The following is a 24991-nucleotide window of genomic DNA, read 5'->3' on the forward strand; positions in this document are numbered from 1 at the left end:
CATGAGGAAGAGAGTCCTGGGCAATACAAAGAACAAGAAGGGCAACAAATCCATGCAGGACACCAAATTGCAAAGATTAAAACCGTATGTCTTTTAAGTCCTCATGCTGATAAATCTATGACATTGAACCCAAAAATACACATAACAGGAAAATCACAAGAAGAATTTCTGATTCCTCTGAAAAACTATGGAGCAGATGGTAGTTAACTCAAATTAGGAGTTAACCAATACACAAAGAAGGAGAGATGGGAAGATATGTATTATTTCAGTATCAACAGAATCAAGGTAACCATGGACAGAATGGAAAGTATACTGTAAATATAGCATTAGAGATCTCTGTCATAGACAAAAGAATTACAACTGTTTTAAACTCTACTACAAAGGCAAGGCAGATATTTTCCATTTTTTTTATTCCAGGGAGATGAGAAAGAAGGAAATGTACTCTACCTTTGGAGATGAAAAAAGGATTGATTCCAAAAACATCATCACATTCCATGTGATCACATGATGGATTATGTCCAAGATCACCACAGTCATAATTTTCTACACTGTAAAGCCTTGGGTCAAGCAAACTGAAATTGTCAACCTGTTTAACAGGAAAAGACATGCAATTCTCAATTAAATGGTAATCACCATGTCAATAAAGTGACGTATAAATCTTCATTAAGAATAACATGGAAAAAAAAGTGTCATTTTATCTGGATATTGGAATACCTTTAGTTGTTCAGAAAGAAAAGAAAAGCAGCTCTCCCTCAACTCTCCAGCCTCAGTTTCCACTATCCCTGTTCCTGAATTAGAAAAACACAAACAGAATGACAAGGGTGAAATAGCAAAAATGTATGAGGCAGTAGAGCTTTATTTTCTCCTAAACGGGATAAAATTAAAAGAGATAAATACCTATACATCATTCCAATTTTGAAATGATATTTCATATTCAACCTAATTGGAAACTAAAACATACCTAAACTTAGGCCATCAAGCAACACAAGGAATAGCCCGTGCAAGCATGCAACTTCTGGTTGTAAACTCCCTTCAGTTGAATTTATAAAATCAACCCAAGATAATAAATCTCTGACTGTCAGAACCTTTCCTGTTTGTAACTCATTGAACCACTGCAAGCAGAATCATTGAAGTAAAATTTAATGAACGTATTGACACATCCAAGAAGACCATAAGACACCCATTTTGACACACATGACAGCTCAAGATTCTGTCAAACTTTCAAGTCAAGATACTCAGAAACCAAAAAGAGCTTGTTTTTCTCATTCAGTAATATTATGATGCATAATAAGCTACAGTCAGTGGAGGCTTATAAGAAGAACTCATCAACCCACGGTAAGGTATTGAAAAAACAAATAAAGCATGACAGCCCAATAACAAGGATGTCTATTTTATATGCGATTTTAAGTAGTCCCTTGAGATCATATTTCACTCCCGCCTGTTATTGGTACTTCTATTTTAATAAAATATCTCTGCAGAAGATGTAGGCATTTTTTTCTCCATTTTGTTATCTTTAAACAGGAAAAAGATGCATAATTATTCAGTGTTTTGATAAAGAATTCAGAATAATGTCATCAATCATCTATTGTGTCACATGCTTTAATCTCTCTAAGAACAAAAGCATCTTATGTTTCTTTGTTTTGTCTAAGAGAAAAAGCAGGGCATATAATAATTGCAAAGTAAATTAAAGTTTTAAAACCTGACTGGTTTAAATTAACCTTCATATATGTTTTCATACAAATAATGTGAAACCAATAACACCTCCTAAACCCTACAAAGGCAATAAAAAGGACAAAGAAAGTACCAATTCATGAGAAGTAAAAACATGATCATGCACCGGATGTACAGAAAAAAGGAACAAAAAGATATCTCAATCAAATAAGTTGAATCCATATACAAAGTCACATAAAACGAATAATATTGTGTACCTTCCAAAAGTTCAGCATATGCTCAACAATGCATGATAGTTCCTTCTTGTGAATCCTGCAAATCAAAATGTAAAGAACACTCTGAAACCATACATACCTAACCATCAGTTTGCAAATACAAGTATAGTTAATCTCTGACCTCCATAAAGCTATATCTCTAAGCTCATCTAAATCACCAACATGGGGGACCCATATTTCAGTGAAACGATTTCGGAGGGCTGGAGACAGCTCCTTTTTACCGTAATCACCACCAGGATTCATTGTTGCAAGGAGTAGAAAGTTTTCATGAGCAGTTACTACTTCAAGATCAGAACCCCCTTTCTCAGCCAGTGCCTAAAGAATAGTAAAGGAAGTGAAGAGACACGCCAATTGATCAAGAAGAAGAAAAAACTTAACTCAAAAACATAGAACTGAATAACAAAAAAAAGGCGGTCACTTCAAACTCAAAGTTACTCATAAAATAGAAAAAGAAGTGCGATAAGAAAAGAACAGAAGATATTAGACGAGTTAATGTAACATGCATCTATGGGGAAAAAAGTAAATAACTGAACTTAGATGTAAAGTTTAAGTAATTCCTAAACTTTAACAACTAAATAGTCCAAAAGTTTGCATAAGGACTATTGATCATAAAAAAAAATATTCCTAGCAAAAATAATTTTTACACAGAAAAAGGTACGAATAAGTCTCAAAATTTGGCTGATAACTCAAATAAACTCTTCAACATTAGAAAAACTCAAAATCTTGTAATAGAGTTACAAATCAACCTACAACTAAGCAACTTCGATGCCCAAATATTTTCTTCAACACCTCCCCCACTCCCCTCTCCTTTGTTTTTCTCCCCTCCTCTTTCTCTCTTCCCCTCTCTCCAGTACTTTCTACTTTGACAAGATAATTACAGTTGCCTTGTTATATAAGAGGAGTCAAATCAAAAAAACAGGTGATTCTCATAAACTAGCCCAACTGTTAATACTATCATCACTGCCTACTTCAATTCAAACGAAATTTTATAAATGTATCACAAATAGCACATGCTGAGTTGAACAACACCAATTGATAGCAAAAAAGACATACCCTTCAGAATATGTTATATATCACTAGCATAAATGTAAAATTTTAAACTATTTTTTACCTTTTCAATGTTTAGGACCTTATTTGTAATTGTTCTATTATGTGAAGTTTCAGGGCCTGTTTATGAAAATTAATAGCTTGCTGACATTGGGATAATACGTACCTTCTTTACAAATGTTATAGATATCTTGTAACTATTTAAAGGTTCACAAACTTATTATCATACTATGATATACTGAAGTAAAAAAATTCTGCCCTGCTTATGCACAACATCCTTTTACAAAGAGCCGTAATTTAATCTATTAAAATTAAAACACAATACAAAACAATAGTCTTGAAAGAACAAAACAAACAAAACGTAGCTCTTTTTAGTTCTTCTCTGTGTGTATTGAAACAACAAGAAATCCAGTTTCAGAATGCAGCCAATATTAACAGATTACTTATGTTGAAGTGATTAACAACAAATCTCAGAAGTATATAAACATACCAATTTCCTTTCTGGTTCCAAGACACTGTTTAATCTTTCAAGGACACTATCATCTGCAAGGGAAATTTCATCAACAAGAAATAAATCTCCCTGCTTCATGGCTTGCACAAGAGGACCATCTTCCCACATGAAAATAGTCAGCGATTTCTTTTGCAGTTCAGCTAGAACTTGTTTCAATTGTTCCAACAAATTAAGGTCAGAAAGTGAAACTTCAGGATGTGCAACACGACCCTGCTTGTAGCTATTCAATATAAAATCTATCTTTTCGATAGTTGAAGAAGCTTGACGAATATCGGTAGGGATTCTCTGCAAACAAAAATATGTGTTTGCATATTTATAATCCATATAATGATTAAAAGAAATACAGAGGATGCATAAAACTTGGAAATGGAGACTATGTTAATTTATGCAGCACAAACATACAGCATCCTCGGGAAAGCAGACTAAGGGCTTTGATTGCATCAACTTTTCACAAAGTTCACTGAAATCCAGTGCAACTTTTGATCGATCACGTATCGGATGGAATCCCTGTTCAAAAAATGAAAATATGTTGATTGTAAGTTGTGATAAAGTTTCAATAGGAATATTACAACATCTGAATATAGAGATATCATTTCCTATAAACAAGTCAACTAGAACAACTAACCCCAAGAAAATCGGAAGTCTCTGTGTACCGATGGCAATTCAAAATTTGTAAATCAGAACCTAACATTGTGCTGAGCAATTGGCAGACAGTTGTCTTCCCACCACCTGTTTCTCCAATCAGGAGGACAGGCTCACGCATTTCATAGCACCTCTTTATTAGGAAGTATAACCTCCACATACTTCTTGTCCACACAACACTACAGTAAAAAGGATGGAAATTGTAAGTGATTTAAGAAGGTTGAATAATAGAATCCATGTTATGGATTTTTTGTAAAAGATGCATACTTTCCAGGATTTGCAGAGCAGCTCTCCGACTTAAAATCTCTTCCTCCATGTTTCTGATCATCGCAGAATAATTAGTGGAAGATCCAGTTAAGATAAAACTAGAAGCATGCAAAAATGCACCAATTGCTCTGAAGGCCTAGGAGAATGAAACATATATTGACCAAGATCCTTTAAACAAAAAGCCAAGAGTAAACCTCATTTCTCATTATAACAACCCACAATCTTGACCATTCAGTATTAGAAAAAAGAGTTCAAATAAATAATGGTGTAATTTAAAGATTAGGATTCCATTTTATAATTTTATGGGACTTGACAGATACAGGATATAAGACTAGGATTGCAGAAGGAACTGGTGTAAGTATGTGTCCACCTTGAATTGGTATGGTCCTTGGTGCTTAGCAGACAAATCTCATTATGAATCTATAAATCAGAAAAAAAATGAAGGCGTTCTCCACATTTATTGTGATTATCAAATGAATTAGTTCTCCATATTTAATGGTTAATATCAGATGGATTGATTTGCCTTGACTGGAGAGGATGTATTTAGCAGGAAAATATCATCATTGTCTAATTGGGGAAATGTCAAAGCTTAAGAAAGAAACTTCAAAATAGTTCCAATGAAATGAAGCTTCGGTCTTTTGCAAAAATGAGACTCATTTTCGTTGATAAGAAACAGGCAATAGCTTATTCCATGTGGTTAGATATACAAAATGATCTCATTACTATTGGCAGTCAGCAGAAAGGTATTTGATAATCTATGCGCAAGGTAGATTAAGATTGTTATGAGCAGAGTGGACGTTAATCTTAAGTTCTTCAACATGGAGTGGAATTTTACAATCAATGTTAACGACTCGTAGAAAGCCAGGGGTTGATGAGTTGAGTAAAGGACAAGGAAACTAGTCTACTTTTTGTAACATGTGAACATTTTTGGGAACACTGAGACCTATATAGACATATACTAAGAAGTGTAGTTAATAAGCATGCTAAAAATACACCAGATAGAAAGTGAATATTAATGGGCCTTATTACGAGAGATAAATGGATAGGATGTCAAACCTGGTTATATATATCATCTACGGAAAGCTTGGCACCAAACCGCTTCTCCAAGACATCTTGAATTTCCTTCTTCTCGCCCTCATCTCTAAGTCTTTCTGCTAATAGAAAATAGCCATCTTGGGCCAAAACTTCATTGGATAGAAAGGAAGTTCCACCCGATGCTTCGTAGAATTCACCACTTCTCATGAAACGAATCGCCCATCGAAATAAATCTCTCGGTGTTATAAATCCATGCTTCCCAGCAAAAACCTTACTGCCCTGCCTGCGCAGTTGTAACTCTTTCATAACTTCAACCATTTTCTTCGCATATTTTTCAGGAACTTTATACCTATTCTGCAGAATAGTACTCAGCTCTTTTTCTGGAATTTCGTCAACATGAATTTCCACAAAACGGTTACGAAATGCACGGGAGAGTATCTTACGCCCACCATAGATTGTGGGCGGATTTTGTGTTGCGAAAAGCATAAAATCAGGATGAGCATGTATCGTCTCTTGAAGTTCAGGCACAAAGAGCTCCCTGTTGTCATCTAGCAGCCTGTTTAATGCTTCTAGAACATCTGATGGAGCCAAGTTAAGTTCATCCAGAACAATCCAATGTCCATGACGAACAGCCTTAACCAAAACACCTTCTTGAAAGACAAGCTGCCCTTTGCTGTCAGTAACGTAAGAACCAAGGTATTCCTGAAGATCTGTATGTTCATGATTATTGATGCGAACAAATTCATGACCAGTTATTGCAGCAAGATACTGAACAAGGCTAGTTTTCCCACTAGATGTAGGTCCTTGTAAGAGAACAGGATACCTACCCACAAATATAGCCCGTGCTAAGTCCTGAAGATGTTTTCTAACTGTTTCAGTCAAGACATAATTCTCAACAAACCCAACAGATGAACAGTTCCTTTCCACAACCACATAGTTCTCAAAGGAGATTTTGGGGGGCGGGCTAGCATCCAACAGATGTGATAAAATCATCTGATTCATGGATTTAGCACTAGGGGTATCCAGTAATGTAAGAAAAAACATACAAAAACCATCATAAAGAGCTCTATTAAATCCAAACTTCCTTCTGGCCTTCCTAATATATTCTAGTGCACGGTAAAGGGACCTCAAACTATACTGAGGTTTCTGATTGGCCCCATCCTGAAGCCTTTCTTCAGATATCTTCCTAGCAGCTTTATAGAAAGATGCAATTTTCTTAACTAACTCACCGTTTTTCGCATGTTGATCATCCATAAACTGATTAATAAACAAAATCAGGTCGTTATCATCAATCACATCATCAAAAAAGTACTCTGTAAATTTACTTCTCAACGAGAAGGGCAAGTCTCTCTTTCCGGCATCAGTAGCTGGATTCATACAAGCAAATAAGCGGAAATTGGGATGCCTGTGTATATGTTCAACATCTCCTCTTTCAGCTAAACAGAAAGATCCATTTTCATCTTCAAGGACACCAATTATTCTTTGCAAAGTCTCTGGAGGTGCCAAATTTACTTCATCAAGCAGAATCCATTCTCCAGTTCTAAGAGCAGAAACAAAAGCTCCTTCTACGAATGAAAAAAACCATTCCAGAAGAGTCGTTGATCTGTGCATAAGCAGTTTGAAGTTTCATAGAGAAAACACTCCAGGTTTTCTCTACCTCAGGACGCAAACCCCTCTTCCGCTTTTTACCTGATCCAGATTTTACTAAACTGAACTTATCAACAGCTTTCTGGAATCCATTTAGAAGCTTCTTCCACTTTCCATCAGTGACCATTTTTCTCAAAACATCAAGATAATCCTCATTATCCTACATAATATAAAGATATAAAAATTCTCATATATAGTCATTAAAAAACCGATATGCATAAAAATCAATGTTTAGAACATACCTTCATAGAAAATGTAGTCCTAAAAAGGTTCTCAAACTCCTTAAATAATGGTATGCATATATACCTCGCATTGACCGGTTTGAAACCTCCTAATAAATCAGTAGCGTCACTTTGCTGACTTAAGTTCTGATTTCAAAATAAAGTTATACACATCAGCTGTAATTATGAAAGTAGACAAGCTTAGATGACAATGAAGTGTATAATATCGGTCTAAAGCAGCTTACCAGCACAGTAAGTTTTTGACCAAGCTTCTGGGCAAGAGTCTGCACAAGAGTAGTCTTCCCCGTACCAGTTTCACCAACCAATAGAATAGACTCATTGAACTTAACAGAACATGCTATTTTTTCGAGAATATGCAGTGAATTGCGTAATTCAACAAAGGGCTTCACATTGTGGAACTGCACAGAAAGAAAAAGTTACTGTCGGAACAGATAAAAATGCAAATTGTGACAGAACAATACAAATAAATAAGATGCACTCACTGCAGTTTTAGTGCGTTGAAGGGTGACCCTTCCAATACATAGATCTGAATGCAACTCCTATTGATTAAGAATTAGGGATACAAGGTTAACAAAATTTTGAGATACTGGTTTATAAACAAGCATTTGCAGATGGGACAACACTTAATAATACCTTAACAATAGGTTTGTTAAGAGGATACAAAGTTGTTATTCCCCAAGTCCTGGCAATGTTTTCCATCATTAACCGTCTATTTTCCACAGAGGATGAGAAGGATGTGAAAATATCAACCGCCTGGAAACTCAAGACCAATCATCAGTAAATATATCCGCCTCAACTGATAAGTAACTGATACTTCATTTCCCCATTTTACATCTAATGCATTAGTTTGCCACATGTATTAAAGACAACAGCTTTCATGTTTTTATTGGAGAAATTTCCCATAAAACATATTGCAAGAGATTCCATTAATCATTCCAACATCAAATAGTTCATGTAAAACAAGGAAGCATTTATATGTACATGTTATGAGAAATATAATACTGCAACAATCATCAAACCTCTTGGTAAATACTATTGCAGACATCAACTGGGAGAGCATCTCCATCAAAATAATAATTTAATTCAGCAATCCTCTTGCACCACTTTAGAAGATCCCTGCATTTAGGGAAAAAAGTAAGAGCTTGTCCAAGGGATAAAGACTCAAAATCAGTTACGATCAATGTTTTGGGTACAACTGAGTAATCACCTCAGTGTAAATCTGCTGAAAGAACTTAAGGATGCAGTGTTCCCAGTATGTAATATCATAAGGTGGTTAATATTTTCCAAAGTCTCTGCAAGGATTAACATCATAATAACAATTCAAATTCCATTAATCATGATAATCAAAGATCCAAGTTTATATTATAGAATTATAGTCAGCTAGTGAACTTCTATCAGCACCATACAAGGAAGGACATACTCTAAGAGACATTTACAAAGCAGAATCTACTATACCAATAAGCTTTGCAGCAAGAGGTTCCAAATTTGAGTATCTAACTTTCAATATGCACATCAAATCTTCACTGCTTGGTGACTCTATCATTACTCTCCTCCAAAGATTACTAAGAGAACTGCCACCTGTTAGAAAGATGTCAAAAACAATAAGCAGAAAAATATTCACAATACATATTAAGCACTAAGATCATAAATGAGCAGATGCAGTCTCTAACTATGTTCTTTTCTTCCCATCCATTCTTAATTTACACTCAATTCAGATTTGTGAAGAAGCATTATAAAAATGTTGTAAGGAGGGACATTCCTATATAAATGTCTAAGAGCTCATAATAGTAAGAATGGAACGTTGATTGGACAATTGAGAAAATGATTGTATACATGACAATCTAAATATATTGGGAAGGAAACCGCATCACAACCTTCTTTTGACAATGCTATCTCGGGTTTTGAACTTGATATAGTGGAGAACAGTCGAAATCCTTGTGGCACTCTTATAGCCTGCAAAAGGATACAAGAAAGGTAAAATATCTTGATACTGATAGGGAATCTCTTAATAGTTTTACCCTCTTATGCATCAAGTTGTGTAATTTTGTCTAGTTAGCTATCTAGACAGAATAACCTACTAGGCAGAAAAAAATAAAGAAAAAGTTACGAATGATAAATACCTCCCCGTGGCCAGTTGAAAATAAACAAGCACCTTCCAACAAAGGTAATAAAATAGATTGTACATCAGACGGAGCTTTATCAATATCCTCAAAAACAACCCAATATCCATTCATGACAGCCTGCACATGAGAATCTCGAGGATATTATGATTTATTACAAAATGAATACTCAGCATATTGAAGATTTTGACAAAGGGAAAAACCTGTGTAAGGGAACCTGGTTGCCATCTGAACTCCCCAGGTTGTTCTGCGCAAACATAACTACCAACCAGGGTTTTTCCATCAATTTGTTCACTCATGTGGATCAACAGAACTGATAACAAAATGGGGGAAAATGAGAAAAACTAGTGAGAGGCTGACTACCTTTGTTAGAGCTGAAATACTTAAGAAAAAATGGGAAAAAAATAACAAGTTAAATATCAAGGCAATGACTGCAAATGAGATGATAATGGCATGGACCTCTAAAAGAGTATGGCTTTGGTGTCATTTTTGTTTTGTTATTGACAGTGTAAAGGTAGTAAGAAGATGTGGTGATAACATGTGTGAAGAATCAAGTTCTAGTACCAATTATAGTGTAGAATCGATATAGGAAAGACAGATTGTTATAAGAATAGATAAAAAATAGAGAAGAGACATAAAATCCGTTCATACGTCTGATCATATGTTTGCGACCTTCAAGTCTACTGTGGATTAATGAAAGAGTCGCTTCCTTTCAAAAACATCTGATCATATCTTTACATATCGGTAGCCATGCCTATATTTACTAACAATTAGCATAAACTAGTAGAACACTTAACTCTAAAATAACTCCTATCTAATAATTATCTATTATCATTATTATAAAATAATATAATTATCCAGTTTTAATTAGATTATTTTTCTGGCCCTGTGTCAACTTTGAATTGGCCCTTCAAACTCCTAATCTGTGTTTCATCTCATAGACACTCATTTCACCCATCTTGCAAAAGAAATAGATCTTCAACTTAAATCATCCAACATGCTATTTTGTATTGTTCATATTAGTCTTTGAATAACTACATCAGAAAATGATACCCTTTACCTATAAAGGTTTACCTGCCTCTACAAGACAACTAATTGTAACAGATAACCATACACCCCAGTAGAAATGTATTACACGTGATTGTTTTTGACAAAAACCTTAATATACCTAGAAATGCCAAGGAACACAAAGGTCGTAAAAATCATCTCAAGTACAATAAAGCATTGTCCAGTCGGGGTTATTTAAATAATACGCAACACCATCTTTACAACCATCTTCTCATCATTCAAATCAACAACCAAAATACCCTCTATTTATTTTTAAACAAAAATATTTCTTCATTAAATATTAATATCCTCGAAGTCTCTCTCTACCCAAATAACCCACTTTTCCATAGCCCCAAACGAAAAAGGTTATTTACATAACCCGAAGCCAAACAAGGCTCAAATTTGAAAGTGTACCTTGACTCCCATATCGACGAGCTAACTCAGCAATAAGTTCTGTTTTCCCCGCACCAGCTGGACCATATAAAAGAACAGGCCACTTTTGCCCCACTGCCAACCTGACCATCTCAAAACTTTTTCCCACAGAAGATGTCAAGACAAACCGATTTGAACAGGATCCTAGATTCCTGAAATCATTCAAGCCAGGAGGAAATGTTAACACTGAAAAGTCATTCATAATAAATTGTTTTTTGCCCCCACAATAACACATCAGGAATAATAAAAGAGATTTGCCTACTTGACCATCAAATATAATCTACAAATAAATATCAACATAAATTGCTCTTCCAGAAAACCTACCAGTTCATTAATCTTCTATCTTTGTTTGGCGACTCACTCTCATTTAACTCAGTTTGCATTACATCCAATGGAGATGGGTCAAAATTCTGAGTATGAAGTATTTGGTTGCAATCAACCACTTCCTTCTTTAGACTTTGACTTTGCTCATTGGATAATGGAATAAACCATCCTGCCTTTTCCAACGAAACATCTTGATAGAATTCCAACCAGCTGTAAACATGAGTATATTTAATTCATAAAGTAGAACTATGTGATAAAACTAGTGAGAAAGTGAAAGAAAATTCACAAGAATGTTAAGGAAACAGGAAATAAAACCTACCGTAATGAACATGCAAAATTTTCATCTGCCTCGAGAAAATGGGCATTAACAGTATTGCTTTCTTTCAAGGTAGCTGAAAGAATCTGGTTCCCGCACCATGATGTGTCAAAAATAATGTTTAATAGATTAGTGACTTTTCCTACATCAGCATGGTTGGGAGCTTCTTTTGCATATTCTTGAGATTGTTGTACTTTTCTGGCTTCTCTAATTGACAGTTGTACAAGATCCACGAAACATGACCAATTCCATAATGTAGCAAAAATATCAGGTTTTACCAAGAGAAGACGATATGATGTCCGGCAAATATCTAAGAGACGAATACTTCCCTGATTTGGATAATAAGAAATAACAAAGTGAGCACACATTGATGACAGTTCAAACATATCACATTTTAAATCCAATCATGTTACTTGTTTCTTATGAATGGTTGCAGAAATAATGCATGAGAATCATCCCTGAGTAATCAATACAGAAAAAAAGTATAGTAATATGGATACGAAGTGCTGCAAAAACGAGTGAAGCTGACAATGAGCTAATTGTGAGACAGTTTAAGATAACCGAAAGGAGGGTAGAATTCACTTGTATTTTATTGCTTTAGTCTTGAGGAAAAAATGTTTTTCAAGGAGAACAAATAGAACATTGGATCTCTTTTGTGATAGGAATCTAACTTAATGTTTTTTGTTTCCCGTTTATTGTCTTTCCTTCCCCATCCCCTTTCTTGTAAAAATGATCGCACCCAAAGCTATACTCAAAGTTAAGACAACGGTACAAACGCCATAAAACAGAAATACAAGTCTTGCATGACAATGAAGAAATATTGAGACACAACCAGAAACAGGTGCAATAAGCAAGTTTAATAACAGACCCCTCTATTTGGCACCCTGAACATAAAGATTTAGGCCAAAGCAAAGTAAATACCAATAGTTGTGGCTTGGTAAAAGGTTGTTCAAGCAAAATCCACTGAAATGGAGGTGGGGCGAACTTGAAATAATTTAATATAGGCCTGCATAGATAAATAATACATAATTAAATAGATTTACTAAGAAAATGTAACTGATAAAAATGTCTAGAAGTCAGTGAAATATATAAGAATTTTATGTTTGCAAAAACACGTTACTTTAGCCTTTGTGTATGTATCTCCTTGTAATGTGTTTATTATTAATGATTATAGATGCAAGAAGGATAAATAAAGTATTTCATATGTACATGCACTTCAAGCCAGAATTTTTTTTTATGCCTCTTCTTTATAGAGGGGCTTTGTTTTGCTTTTCGCTTCCACTTTTATTTTGTCCTACTCAGGTTTAGCTTTGTAAGTGTTTTTATTTTCTTTTAATTTTATGTGATGTTTTAGACCTCATTTTCATTATATGCATGAACGTTTTCAAACAAAAAACATACCCCAACAGTGAAGGTATCAGATCAAGCGCACGGCAAAAGGCAAGACATGCAAGTTCATGAAGAACCAAGCCACTCCCACGTCTCACATGAAAATCAATTAAACTGAAAATTTCCATGTTATCAGAGTTCACAACTTCTGTAACAGCCTGTTGTCTTCCAAATTCAGGCAACTGATTGGCAGTGTCAGACTTCAAGTCAGGAACTAGTCTGAGTAAATACAATATTCTCTCTACGATCTTTTGAGCTATCGATCGGAAACAACCCAACAAGGGAATTGTATAATCAGAGTGTAAGAAGAGCTCTGAGACTACATTCACCACTTCATCTTCTGTCAAACTTTCCCCCTGTTCAAATTCACCAATATACTGATTCAAATTGTAAACAGTAACTAATTATGCATGAACTGAATATTCAACTGTAGACTATACCTTATCTAAAAGTGACTTGAATTTGGGAATCACCGAAAGCTTCGGACATCGCGAAATAAACCTCTTATATTCAAACTCCAAAGATAAAATTGCATCCATTGCAAATTCTCGAGAGTAGGCTTTCTACAGGGATACAATTCCAGATTCCTACAACTTGAAAAAACAAAGATTATGTAGAATGTTCTAATGCTGCTAAGAGAGCTTGGTTCTCTATGCTGCAATCAGACTAGAATCCCTTTACCCATATGTTAACTCGTCAGAAAATCTATATAACTACAATAAAAACATATTCTTTCAAATGAATCATTAATGGGTTTTCGGCAAACTACATGTTCGCAATAGAATCAGTAATACTAACATCAAATAGAAAATAGTAAAATAGTCCAGCTCTCAACAGTAGCTTACCTGAAGAACCGCGTGAGAAAAAGAGAAGACCTTTAGCGAACGCCGGCCAGGAAGTTTGGACTGCCGACGCGTCGACGGCTTAACCTACAAACCAAGAAGTCAAGAACTCAATCTTTTGCCCTGCCGCAGTTCCGCCGACCGCGAAAGATATGAGTTTGACGAATGTGTTTGGAGAAGCCTCTGAAGAAAGAAAGCAGTATGAAGCAAGAATGTGACTGACTAGCCAGGATTTTATATAATTGCCCGCGAAAATAATGTTGCGGCGGGCTGGTGGCTGCGGCTCAAGGAAGAAGAACATAAACCTTATTTTGATTGACTCATGTATTATAAAGCCTTGTTTGATTTGAAGTTTTGTAAATATATAATAAAGTATAGTTTGAAAATTTATGAAGAGATTTATTATTTGAGTTAAATTATGAAAATATTAAAAATAGAAAAAATAATATTTTGATATTTGATTAATTAATTTAGTTAATTGTTGATGGGTTTTGGATCAAACAATGGTGAAGGCTTGTTTGTTTGGTAATTTTATTAGTTAAAAAAACAGGTTCAGAGCTTGTTTGATTTAGGGTTTATTTTTCAAATTTAAAAAATTATATGGCTCAATATTATTTTGGGCTTGAACTTTACTGTTTTTTTTTATTTTTTTTTGTTAGATTTTTGTTTTGATTTGTAATTATTTAATATTAGATATATTAACCTTCTATTTTATATGGGCCTATTTTACTATGCATTTTAATATTGAACAGCATTTGTTCCAAATTTAAGATTTTTAATCTTTTGAAGATTTTTATTATCTACTTCAAATTGTTTATCATATGTAAATTTTAAAATTATTTAAAATAGTATAAACTTATTTTAAAAGATATATTATTATTATTTATATGTGTAGATTCAAATATAAATTTTATTTAAAAAATAAGAAGAAAGACAAAATTATAGTTATATAATCAATTAAATGAATTAGTTTATTTAAATAAATATTACTTGGGTAGGAACAATATAAATTTAGTTTGATTGTTTTCATTCATGTATCTTAAAAAAATAAAGAATTAGTATAATTTCTTATTATAAATAAAATTTTCTTAAGTTCTAAAAGAAGAATTTATGAATGAATATTGTAAATTCGATTTAATATGAGAATATTTTTTTCTGAGATGTTAAAAATTCTATTTAGATTATTCATTTAAAATTTTCCCAAAAAGTTAGTCACATGCTCTTTTCATTTTATGAGTAACAAGAGATCAATTGAGATAAATTGTTTTTGCATACATAATATTTCATAAAATTACTAGTCAAGCAACTAAATTAGCTAATTAACTTATTTTGAATCCTATGTTTGGCTAGGAGTTGGATGAGTATAAATTTGCAAAAGGATAAGGATTGAAATTTTCAAATAAAAATTAAAATAATTTATTAATTCATGTAATCTTAAAACGGTAATGATAAGATTTGAAGACTTAAATAAAAATTTATGTTAGGATTGTTATATATATAAATCCCTTTAATCATATATATTTATATTAGTTATTTTTGTAAATATTAAATATATTATAAATAATATTTAATAATATATAATAGTTATTTTAAAATTTAAAATTATAATTTGTATAAAATTGTTTTTAAAAAATATAATCTATATGCGTATTAATTTAAAAATAGAGACTTTTAAAATATATTATATTGTTATACTAATATAATATATTATAACATATTTTTAAATATATCAATATATTTCTAAATATATCAATGAGATTTAAAAAAAAAAATTAATAAATTTAATACCTAATTTAAAAAATTGAATTATCGGTTTACGATTAAACTGGTTAAGTGACCGGAACCAGTAAATTCAAAATCGGTAAAACCGATACTAATATTGGCTGATTAACTGGTTTGTAAAATTAGAAATAAACCGGACTTAACCTGAATCGTTTAACGGTTAACCGACCGGTTGAACACCCCTATATATATATATATATATTAAATATTGAATATTTCAACCTTAAGTCGTTTTAAAGTGAGAATCGAAACGCGTGACTTTTAATCTTTAATATCTATCTAAACTAATTTAATGGGTTAGGTATCATTGTTACGTTTTATCAAATAATTATTTAATACCAAATGTTTATTAACTTTCTATCTATTTACAATGTTAGATTTGATACATATTTAAGTGTTATTAGTTACATATTTGAGTTATCTTATTTAAATTTTGTCTCATACAATTTTAACTTTACAAAATTCAAATTCTAACCAATTTTAATAATTTGATATTTTTTTTCTTGATTTTTATTAGCAGTTAATTATTTAATACCAAATATTTTATTGAGTTTCTATTTCCAAATGAATTAATTTGACTGGAACAGGAGTGTTGAGTTAGTTTTTTATATTAAAAAATAATAATATAATTCATTTACTATCAGATGCATGTGCATATATAAAAATAATAATAATATAATTAATATATATAATTATATTATTATATATATAATTTGAACTTTTAAATAGAATGGTACAATTATGTAATTCAGTCTAAAATCCCACTACATTTATATACTAAACAATAATTTAAATTTAGGATCACAATTAAGCTAATAAATAATTCAGTACATAATTTTGCAAAAATGTCACTATCAGAGGCAGAAAATACCACGTATCCATTGCCGGTAAATAGGAGAAGAAAATAACTATTATAAACATATTAATCATATAAAAATAGTACAAATTGTAGAAAATGGAGATTCACCTCCTCATTGTTACGTTCTTGGATCGATTCTCCACTTCTCTGGTGTATATATCCATTTCCACGACATTGAAGCCAGCATCAATGAACAAACTCGATAAATAATCTTCAGAGAAGTAAAACGAGAACTGGTTGGGACATAAAGAATTGAACAATGAGATCACAAATCATTTGACAAATGAGCTGTTAAAACCAATGATGATGATGTGAGAAGATCGTGTTGAAATTGAGTTGATGGGTCAGGCTCAAATTTAATAGGCCCAACTAACTAAAGTGTCAAAGGCTTAAATTTGTTAAGTTTGTTAAGTTAGTTAGGACAAGTTGTTTATATATATATATGAGTAATTCACACAAGAGTAAAAAAAGAGATTTCAAATGTGTGATTGATATATATGAGAACGAGGTGTAACTGAAACGTTTAATTGTGATAGTGGAATCGAGTTCGTAACAGAGCTCGACGGAGACGTAGACCATCTTTTTTGGGTCGAACTCCGATATCAAATTTTGTGTTGTTTTATTGGTTTCTTGCTGTTATATTTCTTAAGTTCTTTGATTGATTAGGAGGGAAATTCCCTACAGTGGTATCAGAGCTCGGTTTGGGCAAGATTAGAATCAATCTTGAAGAATCTTGAGGAATCTTGGAAAGGTCTTTAATGCTGGCTAGTGATACGGATAAGGAAGATTCCGGCTCAGGCGTGTTGGCCCAGGAATAGAATTACTCACAAAACTTTGAGAAATTTCTATAAAAGCTTAAAAAAACAATTACAAGAGTTGTTATCTCTCTCTTATTTTTCTTATTTAATGAAATTTATTGAAAATATTCTATTTTCCTTATTATTGCAAATATTTTGTTTTCTTCATCATTGCAAATATTTTGTTTTCTTCATCATTGCAAATCTGTCGTTTTCCTCATTAATGCAGATCTTCCATTTATTTGTAAATGTTGTAACAGCCAGGAGTAATACAACATTCTCCCCCTTAGTCCTGGCGTGGTTCGAGATCACGAACACCGATCAGGTGTCGCATCATCACCAGTTTTGATGCTGGCAAAGCTTTCGTAAGTATGTCGGCTTTCTGTTCATCTGTTCGAACAAACTCTACTTTGATTTGACTTCCTTCAACACACTCTCGAATGAAATGATATTTCGTGTCGATGTGTTTGCTACGACCATGAAAAACTGGGTTTTTCATGAGTGCAAGTGCAGACTTGTTGTCAACGTAGAGCTTCACTGTCTTAGGTTTCGAACCACTTAGTTCAAACAACAATGATTTCAACCAAAGTGCTTGACACGCTGCCGCTGTTGCAGCCATGAACTCTGCTTCACATGAGGATAATGCCATTGTTTTCTGTTTCTGGGAGTTCCACGAAACAAGACTATCGTTAATGTAGAACGCCATGCCCCCCGTACTTTTTCGGTCATCTAGGTCACCTGCGAGATCACTATCAGAGTAACCCACTATTTCCTCGTCACCACCTCCTTTTCGAAACACTAGACCTAAGTGTATAGTGCCTTGAAGGTATCGAAGCACCTGCTTCACTGCCTTGTGATGTATCTCAGTTGGCCTCTCCATGAATCTACTGACAACACCAACAACATAAGAAAGATCTGGTCTTGTATGAAGGAGATATCGCAGACAACCAATGACTCTTCGATATTCAGTTGCATCAATCGGTTGTCCTTCGGGATCCTTATAGAGTTGAGCCCTATGCTCCATTGGTGCCTTTGTTGAGTTACAATCAAGCATTCCAAATTGGTTCAGCACCTTTTTGGCATATGTTGTCTGCTTGATCGATACACCTCCTTCGAACTGATCTACCTCGATTCCAAGGTAGTATGAAAGCAATCTGAGATCACTCATCTCGAACTCCCCCATTATCTGCTTTTTGAAAAGTTTGACACCCTTTGGATCTCCACCTGTTAAAATAAGATCATCCACGTAAATACCAACAATAATTCGGGTATTACCGTTGCCTCTTGTGTACACCGCTTGCTCTTGTGTACACTTTTCGAAGCCCATTTTCTTCAAACTTTTGTCCAACTTTAGATTCCACGCACGAGGAGCTTGCCTTAGGCCATACAATGCCTTTTTTAATTTAAGCACCATATTCTCCTTCCCTGTTGCCTTGAATCCTTCCGGTTGAGTTACGTACACTTCCTCTTCCAGTTCTCCATTGAGAAAAGCTGACTTTACATCGAGATGATAAATTTTCCAACCACAATTGGCTGCCAAGGCAAGAATGACTCGAATTGTGTCCATTCGAGCAACTGGAGCGAAGGTTTCTTCGAAGTCAATGCCTTGTCGTTGCACATATCCCTTTGCAACTAAACGAGCTTTGTGTTGGATCACCTCACTATCTGAGTTTTTCTTGAGCTTAAATACCCATTTGAGTCCAATTACCTTGTGTCCGACTGGCAATGGAACGAGAGACCACGTCTCATTCTTCTCGATGGCTTCAATTTCTTTAGTCATTGCTTCTTCCCATTGTGGTTGTCCAACCGCTTCATTGTAGCAAGAAGGTTCCTCCGTCTGTGCTAACATCAAGTCTTCAAAATCAAGTGTCACTCGAGGTGTTTCTTCCAAGATATCGGTCATGTTCTTGTATCGAACAGGTCCTTCATCACTCCCAATGTGTCCACCTGACCATGGAGTGGGTAAACCATCGCCTTGGTCTGTTTGTTCAGTCACTTGCTCGAGCTGTGGAGGATTCGAGACAGCCTCTTGGAACATTTCTGAAGTATACTGTCCTCTTGTCGATCCACTCTCAAATGGGAACGTTGGAATTCCAACATGCTCGTGATTAACCTCTTCGTAAACTTTGAAGGGTTGATCACTCTTTTCATTTTGCCAATCCCATGCTGCACTTTCTTCGAACACAACGTCACGACTCACATGGATCTTGTCATTTTGTGGTTCGAGCAACCTGTGTGCCTTACTTCCTTCTTCGACACCTAAATAGACAAACGACTGACTTCTGTCATCTAACTTTTTCAGATGGGGAGTGGTTACCTTGGCATGCGCAGTACACCCAAAAACACGAAGGTGCGCTAGGTGTGGCTTCATTCCAGTCCACATCTCAAATGGAGTTTTGTCTCGAACAGCTTTGGTTGGAACCCGGTTGAGAAGATAGACTGCATGACGAACTGCCTCCCCCCAATACTTGCTCGGGACTGCCATGCTTTTGAGCAACGACCTAGCCATGGCCATCACTGTTCGATTACGCCTCTCCACCACACCATTTTGTTGAGGAGAGTATGGTGCAGTGAATTGTCGCTCTATCCCTGCTTCTTCACACATCTCTCTAAATTCCCTCGAGAAGAATTCACCTCCTCTATCTGAACGAAGGACTTTGATTCGAAGTCCGGTCACATTCTCGACCAATTGCTTCGTCTTCTTAAATGAAGAGCATGCTTCGTCCTTTGTTTTCAACATATGGAGCCACGTCCACCTGGAATTATCATCAACAATCAGCATGAAGTATCGATTTCCTCCTGGGGTTGATGGCGTGATTGGCCCACATAAGTCAATGTGCAACAATTCGAGTGGCTTTTTCGCTCGAAACTTGGCTTCTAACGCAAACGGCTGTCTCGTTTGTTTTGCAACTAGGCATGTTCGACACAGTTGTTTTGGAGGAGAAAATTTTGGAACACCAGCAGCCATTCCCTTATTTATGAGGGACTTTAGTGCTTGGAAGTTAACATGACTGAGACGAGCGTGCCATAACCATGCTGGATCTTCAAGATTAGCTAAAAGACAAACCGTTTTTGCTAATTTCAAGCAAATTTGATATAATCGATTATGCGTTCGTCTCACTTTCATGATAAGGCATGAAGGGTTCTTAGCGAAGACTTCAAGCTCTTCTCCATCCATCACCACCCTGTGACCTGTCTCGGTAAGTTGCCCGAGACTCACTAGATTACTTTTTAAAGAAGGAATGAAAAAAACTCCCTCGAGAAGCCACTGGTCGCCATTTTTGCATTCGAACATGATAGAACCTTTACCACAAATTTGTACCGTGGAACCATCTCCAAACTTCACCTTTCTAGTGACTGCCTCGTCTAGTTCAAAGAACTTCTCTTTATCGCCAGTCATGTGATTGCTAGCGCCATTGTCCAAGAACCAAGCATCTCTTGATGTCTCATCGTTCTTAGCTTCTAGAATTTCTGGAGTCAGCTTCATTTCATTCAGCATGACAACATTGATTGGAGGAATCTCCTCCGAGATTGCCATAAGTAATGCTGGTTCGACGTTGTCTGTGTGGGTAAGGTGTGATACCTCGTTCTTCTCTGCTCGACATTGTGTTGAGTAATGTCCCATCTCGTTGCAATTAAAACAACGAATGTGACTCTTGTCTCGAGGAGCTCCTCGACCACCTGAACCACCTTCTTTGTCTTTCCGAGATGGTGCTCCTCGGTCTCCTCTCCCTTGGCCTCTACCTCGGGTTCTACCTCCTTGACCACGGGTCCCACTATCTGTGGAATCCTTTTTCCACTGGTTCAATGAGTCTTCCTCGTCCTTTTTAAACCGTGCCTTCCACTCCTCCTGAGTGAGTAACACTTGTCCTTCGTTTCCTCCAAAGTTTGTGTTTTTCTTGCGCGTACGCTCCTCGAAGACCTTCAGCCTTCCAACAGCTTCCTCAAATGTTAACGTCTCGAGGTTGTAAAACTGCTCGATGCCGGCTACCACACTGATAAACCTTTCTGGCACGGTGTCGAAGAGCTTCTTTACTATTGCAATATCATTTAATGTTTCTCCAAGGCTTGAGTACCTGACTGATATGGATGTGAGTCGACCAGCATATTGATCGAGCGACTCACTGTCGTTCATATGCATCCTATCAAACTCACTCTTCAATGTCTGCAATCGTGCATTTTTCACTCGGTATGCGCCGACGAATCTCGTCTTGAGACAATCCCACACTTCCTTCGCCGTCTTCTTATTTGCCACCTGCATTAGAAGATCCTCCGGAAGTGCTTGTAGAAGATGTGACCTCGCCTTCTTATCAAGTCGGACATCAATCTCTGTGCCTTCTACTGACTCGATTGCCTCCCATACTCCTTGGTCCTCCATCATAGCCTGTACACGAATCACCCAACTGATGTAGTTCGTGTGTGTTAGCTGAGGATAGTGGAATATGCCATTGTTTTGTTGCGCCCCTGATGATCCTGCACCCTTCGACATTTGATCCCACCGGATGATTTTGGGCATTCACCTGATGCTCTGATACCAAATGTTGGCCCAGGAATAGAATTACTCACAAAACTTTGAGAAATTTCTATAAAAGCTTAAAAAAACAATTACAAGAGTTGTTATCTCTCTCTTATTTTTCTTATTTAATGAAATTTATTGAAAATATTCTATTTTCCTCATTATTGCAAATATTTTGTTTTCTTCATCATTGCAAATATTTTGTTTTCTTCATCATTGCAAATCTGTCGTTTTCCTCATTAATGCAGATCTTCCATTTATTTGTAAATGTTGTAACAGCCAGGAGTAATACAACAAGGCGCAGAAAGAGACAAAGTGGACAAGGTTCAATATTATACAAGAAAGAGATCAACACAGAAAACGACACCTTGGGAAATCCAGTGGCAGTCCATCTCAAGCATGAAGACTGACATTGACAAGTTCGATGGCAATGGAGATTTTCGCATTTGGCAGCGGAAAATCAGGGCTCTCTTGGCACAGCAGCATCTTCTGCGAACTCTAGAAGAACCAGTCTCGTGGCCAATGGAGATGAATAAAGATCAAAAGATCGAGATGACAGAGACAGCGATTGGTACAATCATTTTTCATCTTTCAGATTCTGTAATCCGGTTGATAGACAATGAGAAGACTCCGGCATCGATGTGGAGGCGCCTAGACGAGCTGTTCCAATCCAAATCTTTGATCAACAAGATTTACTTGAAGGAAAGGTTGTTCAGTTACAAGATGATGCAAGAAAAGACTCTTACTCAAAATCTTGATGAGTTCTTGAAACTCAATATCGAGTTGGCAAACTCAGGCGAGAACGAAACAATAAGCAGTGAAAACCAGGCAATAATCATCCTCAACTCTCTTCCCGAATCCTACAAAGAAGTCCGTAATGCGATCAAATATGGACGAACAAGTATCACTCTTGAAGAGGTGATTTCGGCATTGAAGTCAAGAGAGTTGGAATTAAGGACAGAAAAGAAAGCGAGTTCGAATGGTGAGAATTACATGGCCAAAGGGAAAAACTTCTTCAAAGGGCAACCTCGCACCAAAAACAAATCGAAAGACAAGAAAAGCAAAACATCACAATCAGAATCTACAGAAACAAGAAAATGCTATCATTGTGGAAAGGTTGGTCATCTTCGAAACCACTGCTATAGCTGGCTAAAAGATAACAAGAAAAAGCAAGTGGAGACTAAAGAATCAGCGAATTATGGTGATGGCTATGATAGTGGAGAGGTCTTAATGGCGTCAATGGAAGATACTAGGAGGGACTGGGTTCTTGATTCCGGTTGTACTTTCCACATGACGTACAGAAAAGATTGGATCTCTAATTTCCAGAAACTGAGTGGTTGCAAGGTGCTGATGGGAAATAGCAATGCATGTCAAGTAGAAGGTATTGGAGATGTCAGCATAAAAATGTTCGATGGTGTTGTAAGGGTTCTGAAACAAGTCAGGTTCGTGCCTCAGCTGTCACGAAACCTCGTTTCTCTCGGGATTCTTGATGACTTGGGATACACAAATCAGATAGTGTCGGGGAAGATGAAGATAATGAAGGAAAACAGGTTAATGATGCAAGGTATCAAGCAAGAAGGTTTGTATCAGCTGATTGGTGAAACTGTGTCGAGACAGTCTGCACTTGTAGTTTCAGATGAAGACAAGAAGGCCACGATATGGCATCGGAGGCTCGGTCACATCAGTGAGAAGGGTTTGCAGATTCTCAGCGACAAGAATATATTAGGCTCAGATAGAGTCAAGGGTCTAAACTTTTGCGAGCATTGCGTGTTAGGCAAGCAACATCGGCAGAAATTTAAGACCGGGGTTCATAAGTCTAAGGGCGTGTTGGAGTATGTCCATTCAGACTTATGGGGTCTTGAGAAAACATCGACGCATGGAGATAACTCGTATTTCTTGTCAATCGTAGATGATTATTCTCGTAAAGTATGGGTTTATCTATTGAAACACAAAAGTGATGCTTTTGAGAAGTTCAAAACATGGCAGACTTTGGTTGAGAATCTGACAGGTAGAAAATTAAAGATCCTAAGAACAGATAATGGGTTAGAGTTTTGCAACGAAGTGTTTGATAGTCATTGTCGTGAGCTAGGGGTTCAAAGACATAGAACAGTTCGATCCACACCCCAGCAAAACGGAGTTGCTGAGCGAATGAATCGGACTTTGTTAGATAAGTCTCGATGCATGCTTTTCGGGGCAAGTTTGTCCAAGTCCTTCTAGGGAGAAGCTGTAATGACAGCAGCATATTTGGTGAATCGATGTCCGTCGACAGCAATTGAGTTCAAAACTCCTGAAGAAATGTGGACAGGTAAGCCTCCAGATTTGTCTCATCTTAGACCATTTGGATGTACAGCCTTCGCTCATCAAAAAGAAGGCAAGTTAGAGCCAAGAAGTGTGAAATGTGTGTTTCTTGGGTATCCTCAAGGAGTGAAAGGTTATAGGCTGTGGTTAAAACAGTCTGGTGGTTTTAAAGCCATAAACAGCAGGGACGTAGTATTCAATGAAGAGGAGTTTGTGTGTCTCTCTCAAAATCAATCTAATCAAGGTGACTTGGGTAAAAGCGAGCAGGGGACTGGTCAAGTGGAGAGTAATGCAGGGGATCATGGTCAGGTGGAGCCATTGATTTCAGATCAAAACACTGAAATGGTTGCTGATAATCAGGAGGAATTTACTGGTACAGATGTTGAACCTGTTGTGGCACAAGACGAGGAAATTACAGCTCAGTCGGAAGCTAGTTATCAACTCGCAAGGGACAGGGAAAGGAGGCAACCAAAACCCATCCAGAGGTATGGGTTCTCAGCTTATACCGATATGTTGGCATATGCGTTTATGACAGCAGTTGAGTTAGACAAAACTGAGCCGGAAGATTTCAAAGAAGCTTTGAGTTCTAGTGATAGATCCAAGTGGATGGAAGCTATGAAGGAAGAAATGAATTCACTTTATAAGAATTCAACTTGGGAGATTGTTCCAAGGCCTGTCAAACAATCTGTAATCAAGTGCAGGTGGATCTATAAGATCAAGGAAGGTATTTCGATTCAGGAGGGGGTCAAGTACAAAGCAAGATTAGTTGCTAAAGGGTTCTCTCAAAAGGAAGGAGTGGACTATAATGAGATCTTCTCACCAGTTGTTAAGTACAAAACCATTCGGATAATGCTCTCGTTGGTAACTCAGTTCGATCTTGAGTTAGAACAAATGGATGTTAAGACTGCGTTTCTTCATGGAAATTTAGAGGA

General features: G+C 36.0%; 2 protein-coding genes across 2 annotated transcripts in view; both read right to left on the minus strand.

Annotated features, from left to right (window-relative positions):
- Window positions 1–14067, minus strand: part of LOC124931444 (midasin-like) — a 33361-nt gene extending 19294 nt beyond the window's left edge. The window contains 28 exon segments of the mRNA XM_047471909.1: window positions 448–586; window positions 715–788; window positions 962–1112; window positions 1929–1983; window positions 2068–2261; window positions 3484–3789; window positions 3907–4011; window positions 4130–4325; window positions 4414–4466; window positions 5470–7026; window positions 7028–7255; window positions 7338–7463; window positions 7562–7735; window positions 7820–7876; window positions 7971–8090; window positions 8357–8453; window positions 8545–8629; window positions 8793–8915; window positions 9212–9290; window positions 9458–9577; window positions 9661–9770; window positions 10919–11088; window positions 11261–11470; window positions 11580–11905; window positions 12498–12582; window positions 12978–13321; window positions 13406–13558; window positions 13811–14067. Of these exon segments, the coding sequence (XP_047327865.1) occupies window positions 448–586; window positions 715–788; window positions 962–1112; window positions 1929–1983; window positions 2068–2261; window positions 3484–3789; window positions 3907–4011; window positions 4130–4325; window positions 4414–4466; window positions 5470–7026; window positions 7028–7255; window positions 7338–7463; window positions 7562–7735; window positions 7820–7876; window positions 7971–8090; window positions 8357–8453; window positions 8545–8629; window positions 8793–8915; window positions 9212–9290; window positions 9458–9577; window positions 9661–9770; window positions 10919–11088; window positions 11261–11470; window positions 11580–11905; window positions 12498–12582; window positions 12978–13321; window positions 13406–13504 (5383 nt within the window). The 5' untranslated portion in view covers window positions 13505–13558; window positions 13811–14067.
- A 2269-nt stretch (window positions 14068–16336) lies between these two features.
- The window catches only part of LOC124931078 (uncharacterized methyltransferase C3H7.11-like), a 73165-nt gene continuing 64510 nt past the window's right edge, over window positions 16337–24991 (minus strand). The window contains exons 8-9 of the mRNA XM_047471468.1: window positions 16558–16681; window positions 16337–16475 (exon numbers count right to left, since the gene is read on the minus strand). Of these exons, the coding sequence (XP_047327424.1) occupies window positions 16444–16475; window positions 16558–16681 (156 nt within the window). The 3' untranslated portion in view covers window positions 16337–16443. The remainder of the gene's footprint in view (window positions 16476–16557; window positions 16682–24991) is intronic.

Source organism: Impatiens glandulifera, chromosome 3 (assembly GCF_907164915.1).
Source record: "Impatiens glandulifera chromosome 3, dImpGla2.1, whole genome shotgun sequence".
Classification (NCBI taxonomy): Eukaryota; Viridiplantae; Streptophyta; class Magnoliopsida; order Ericales; family Balsaminaceae; genus Impatiens; species Impatiens glandulifera.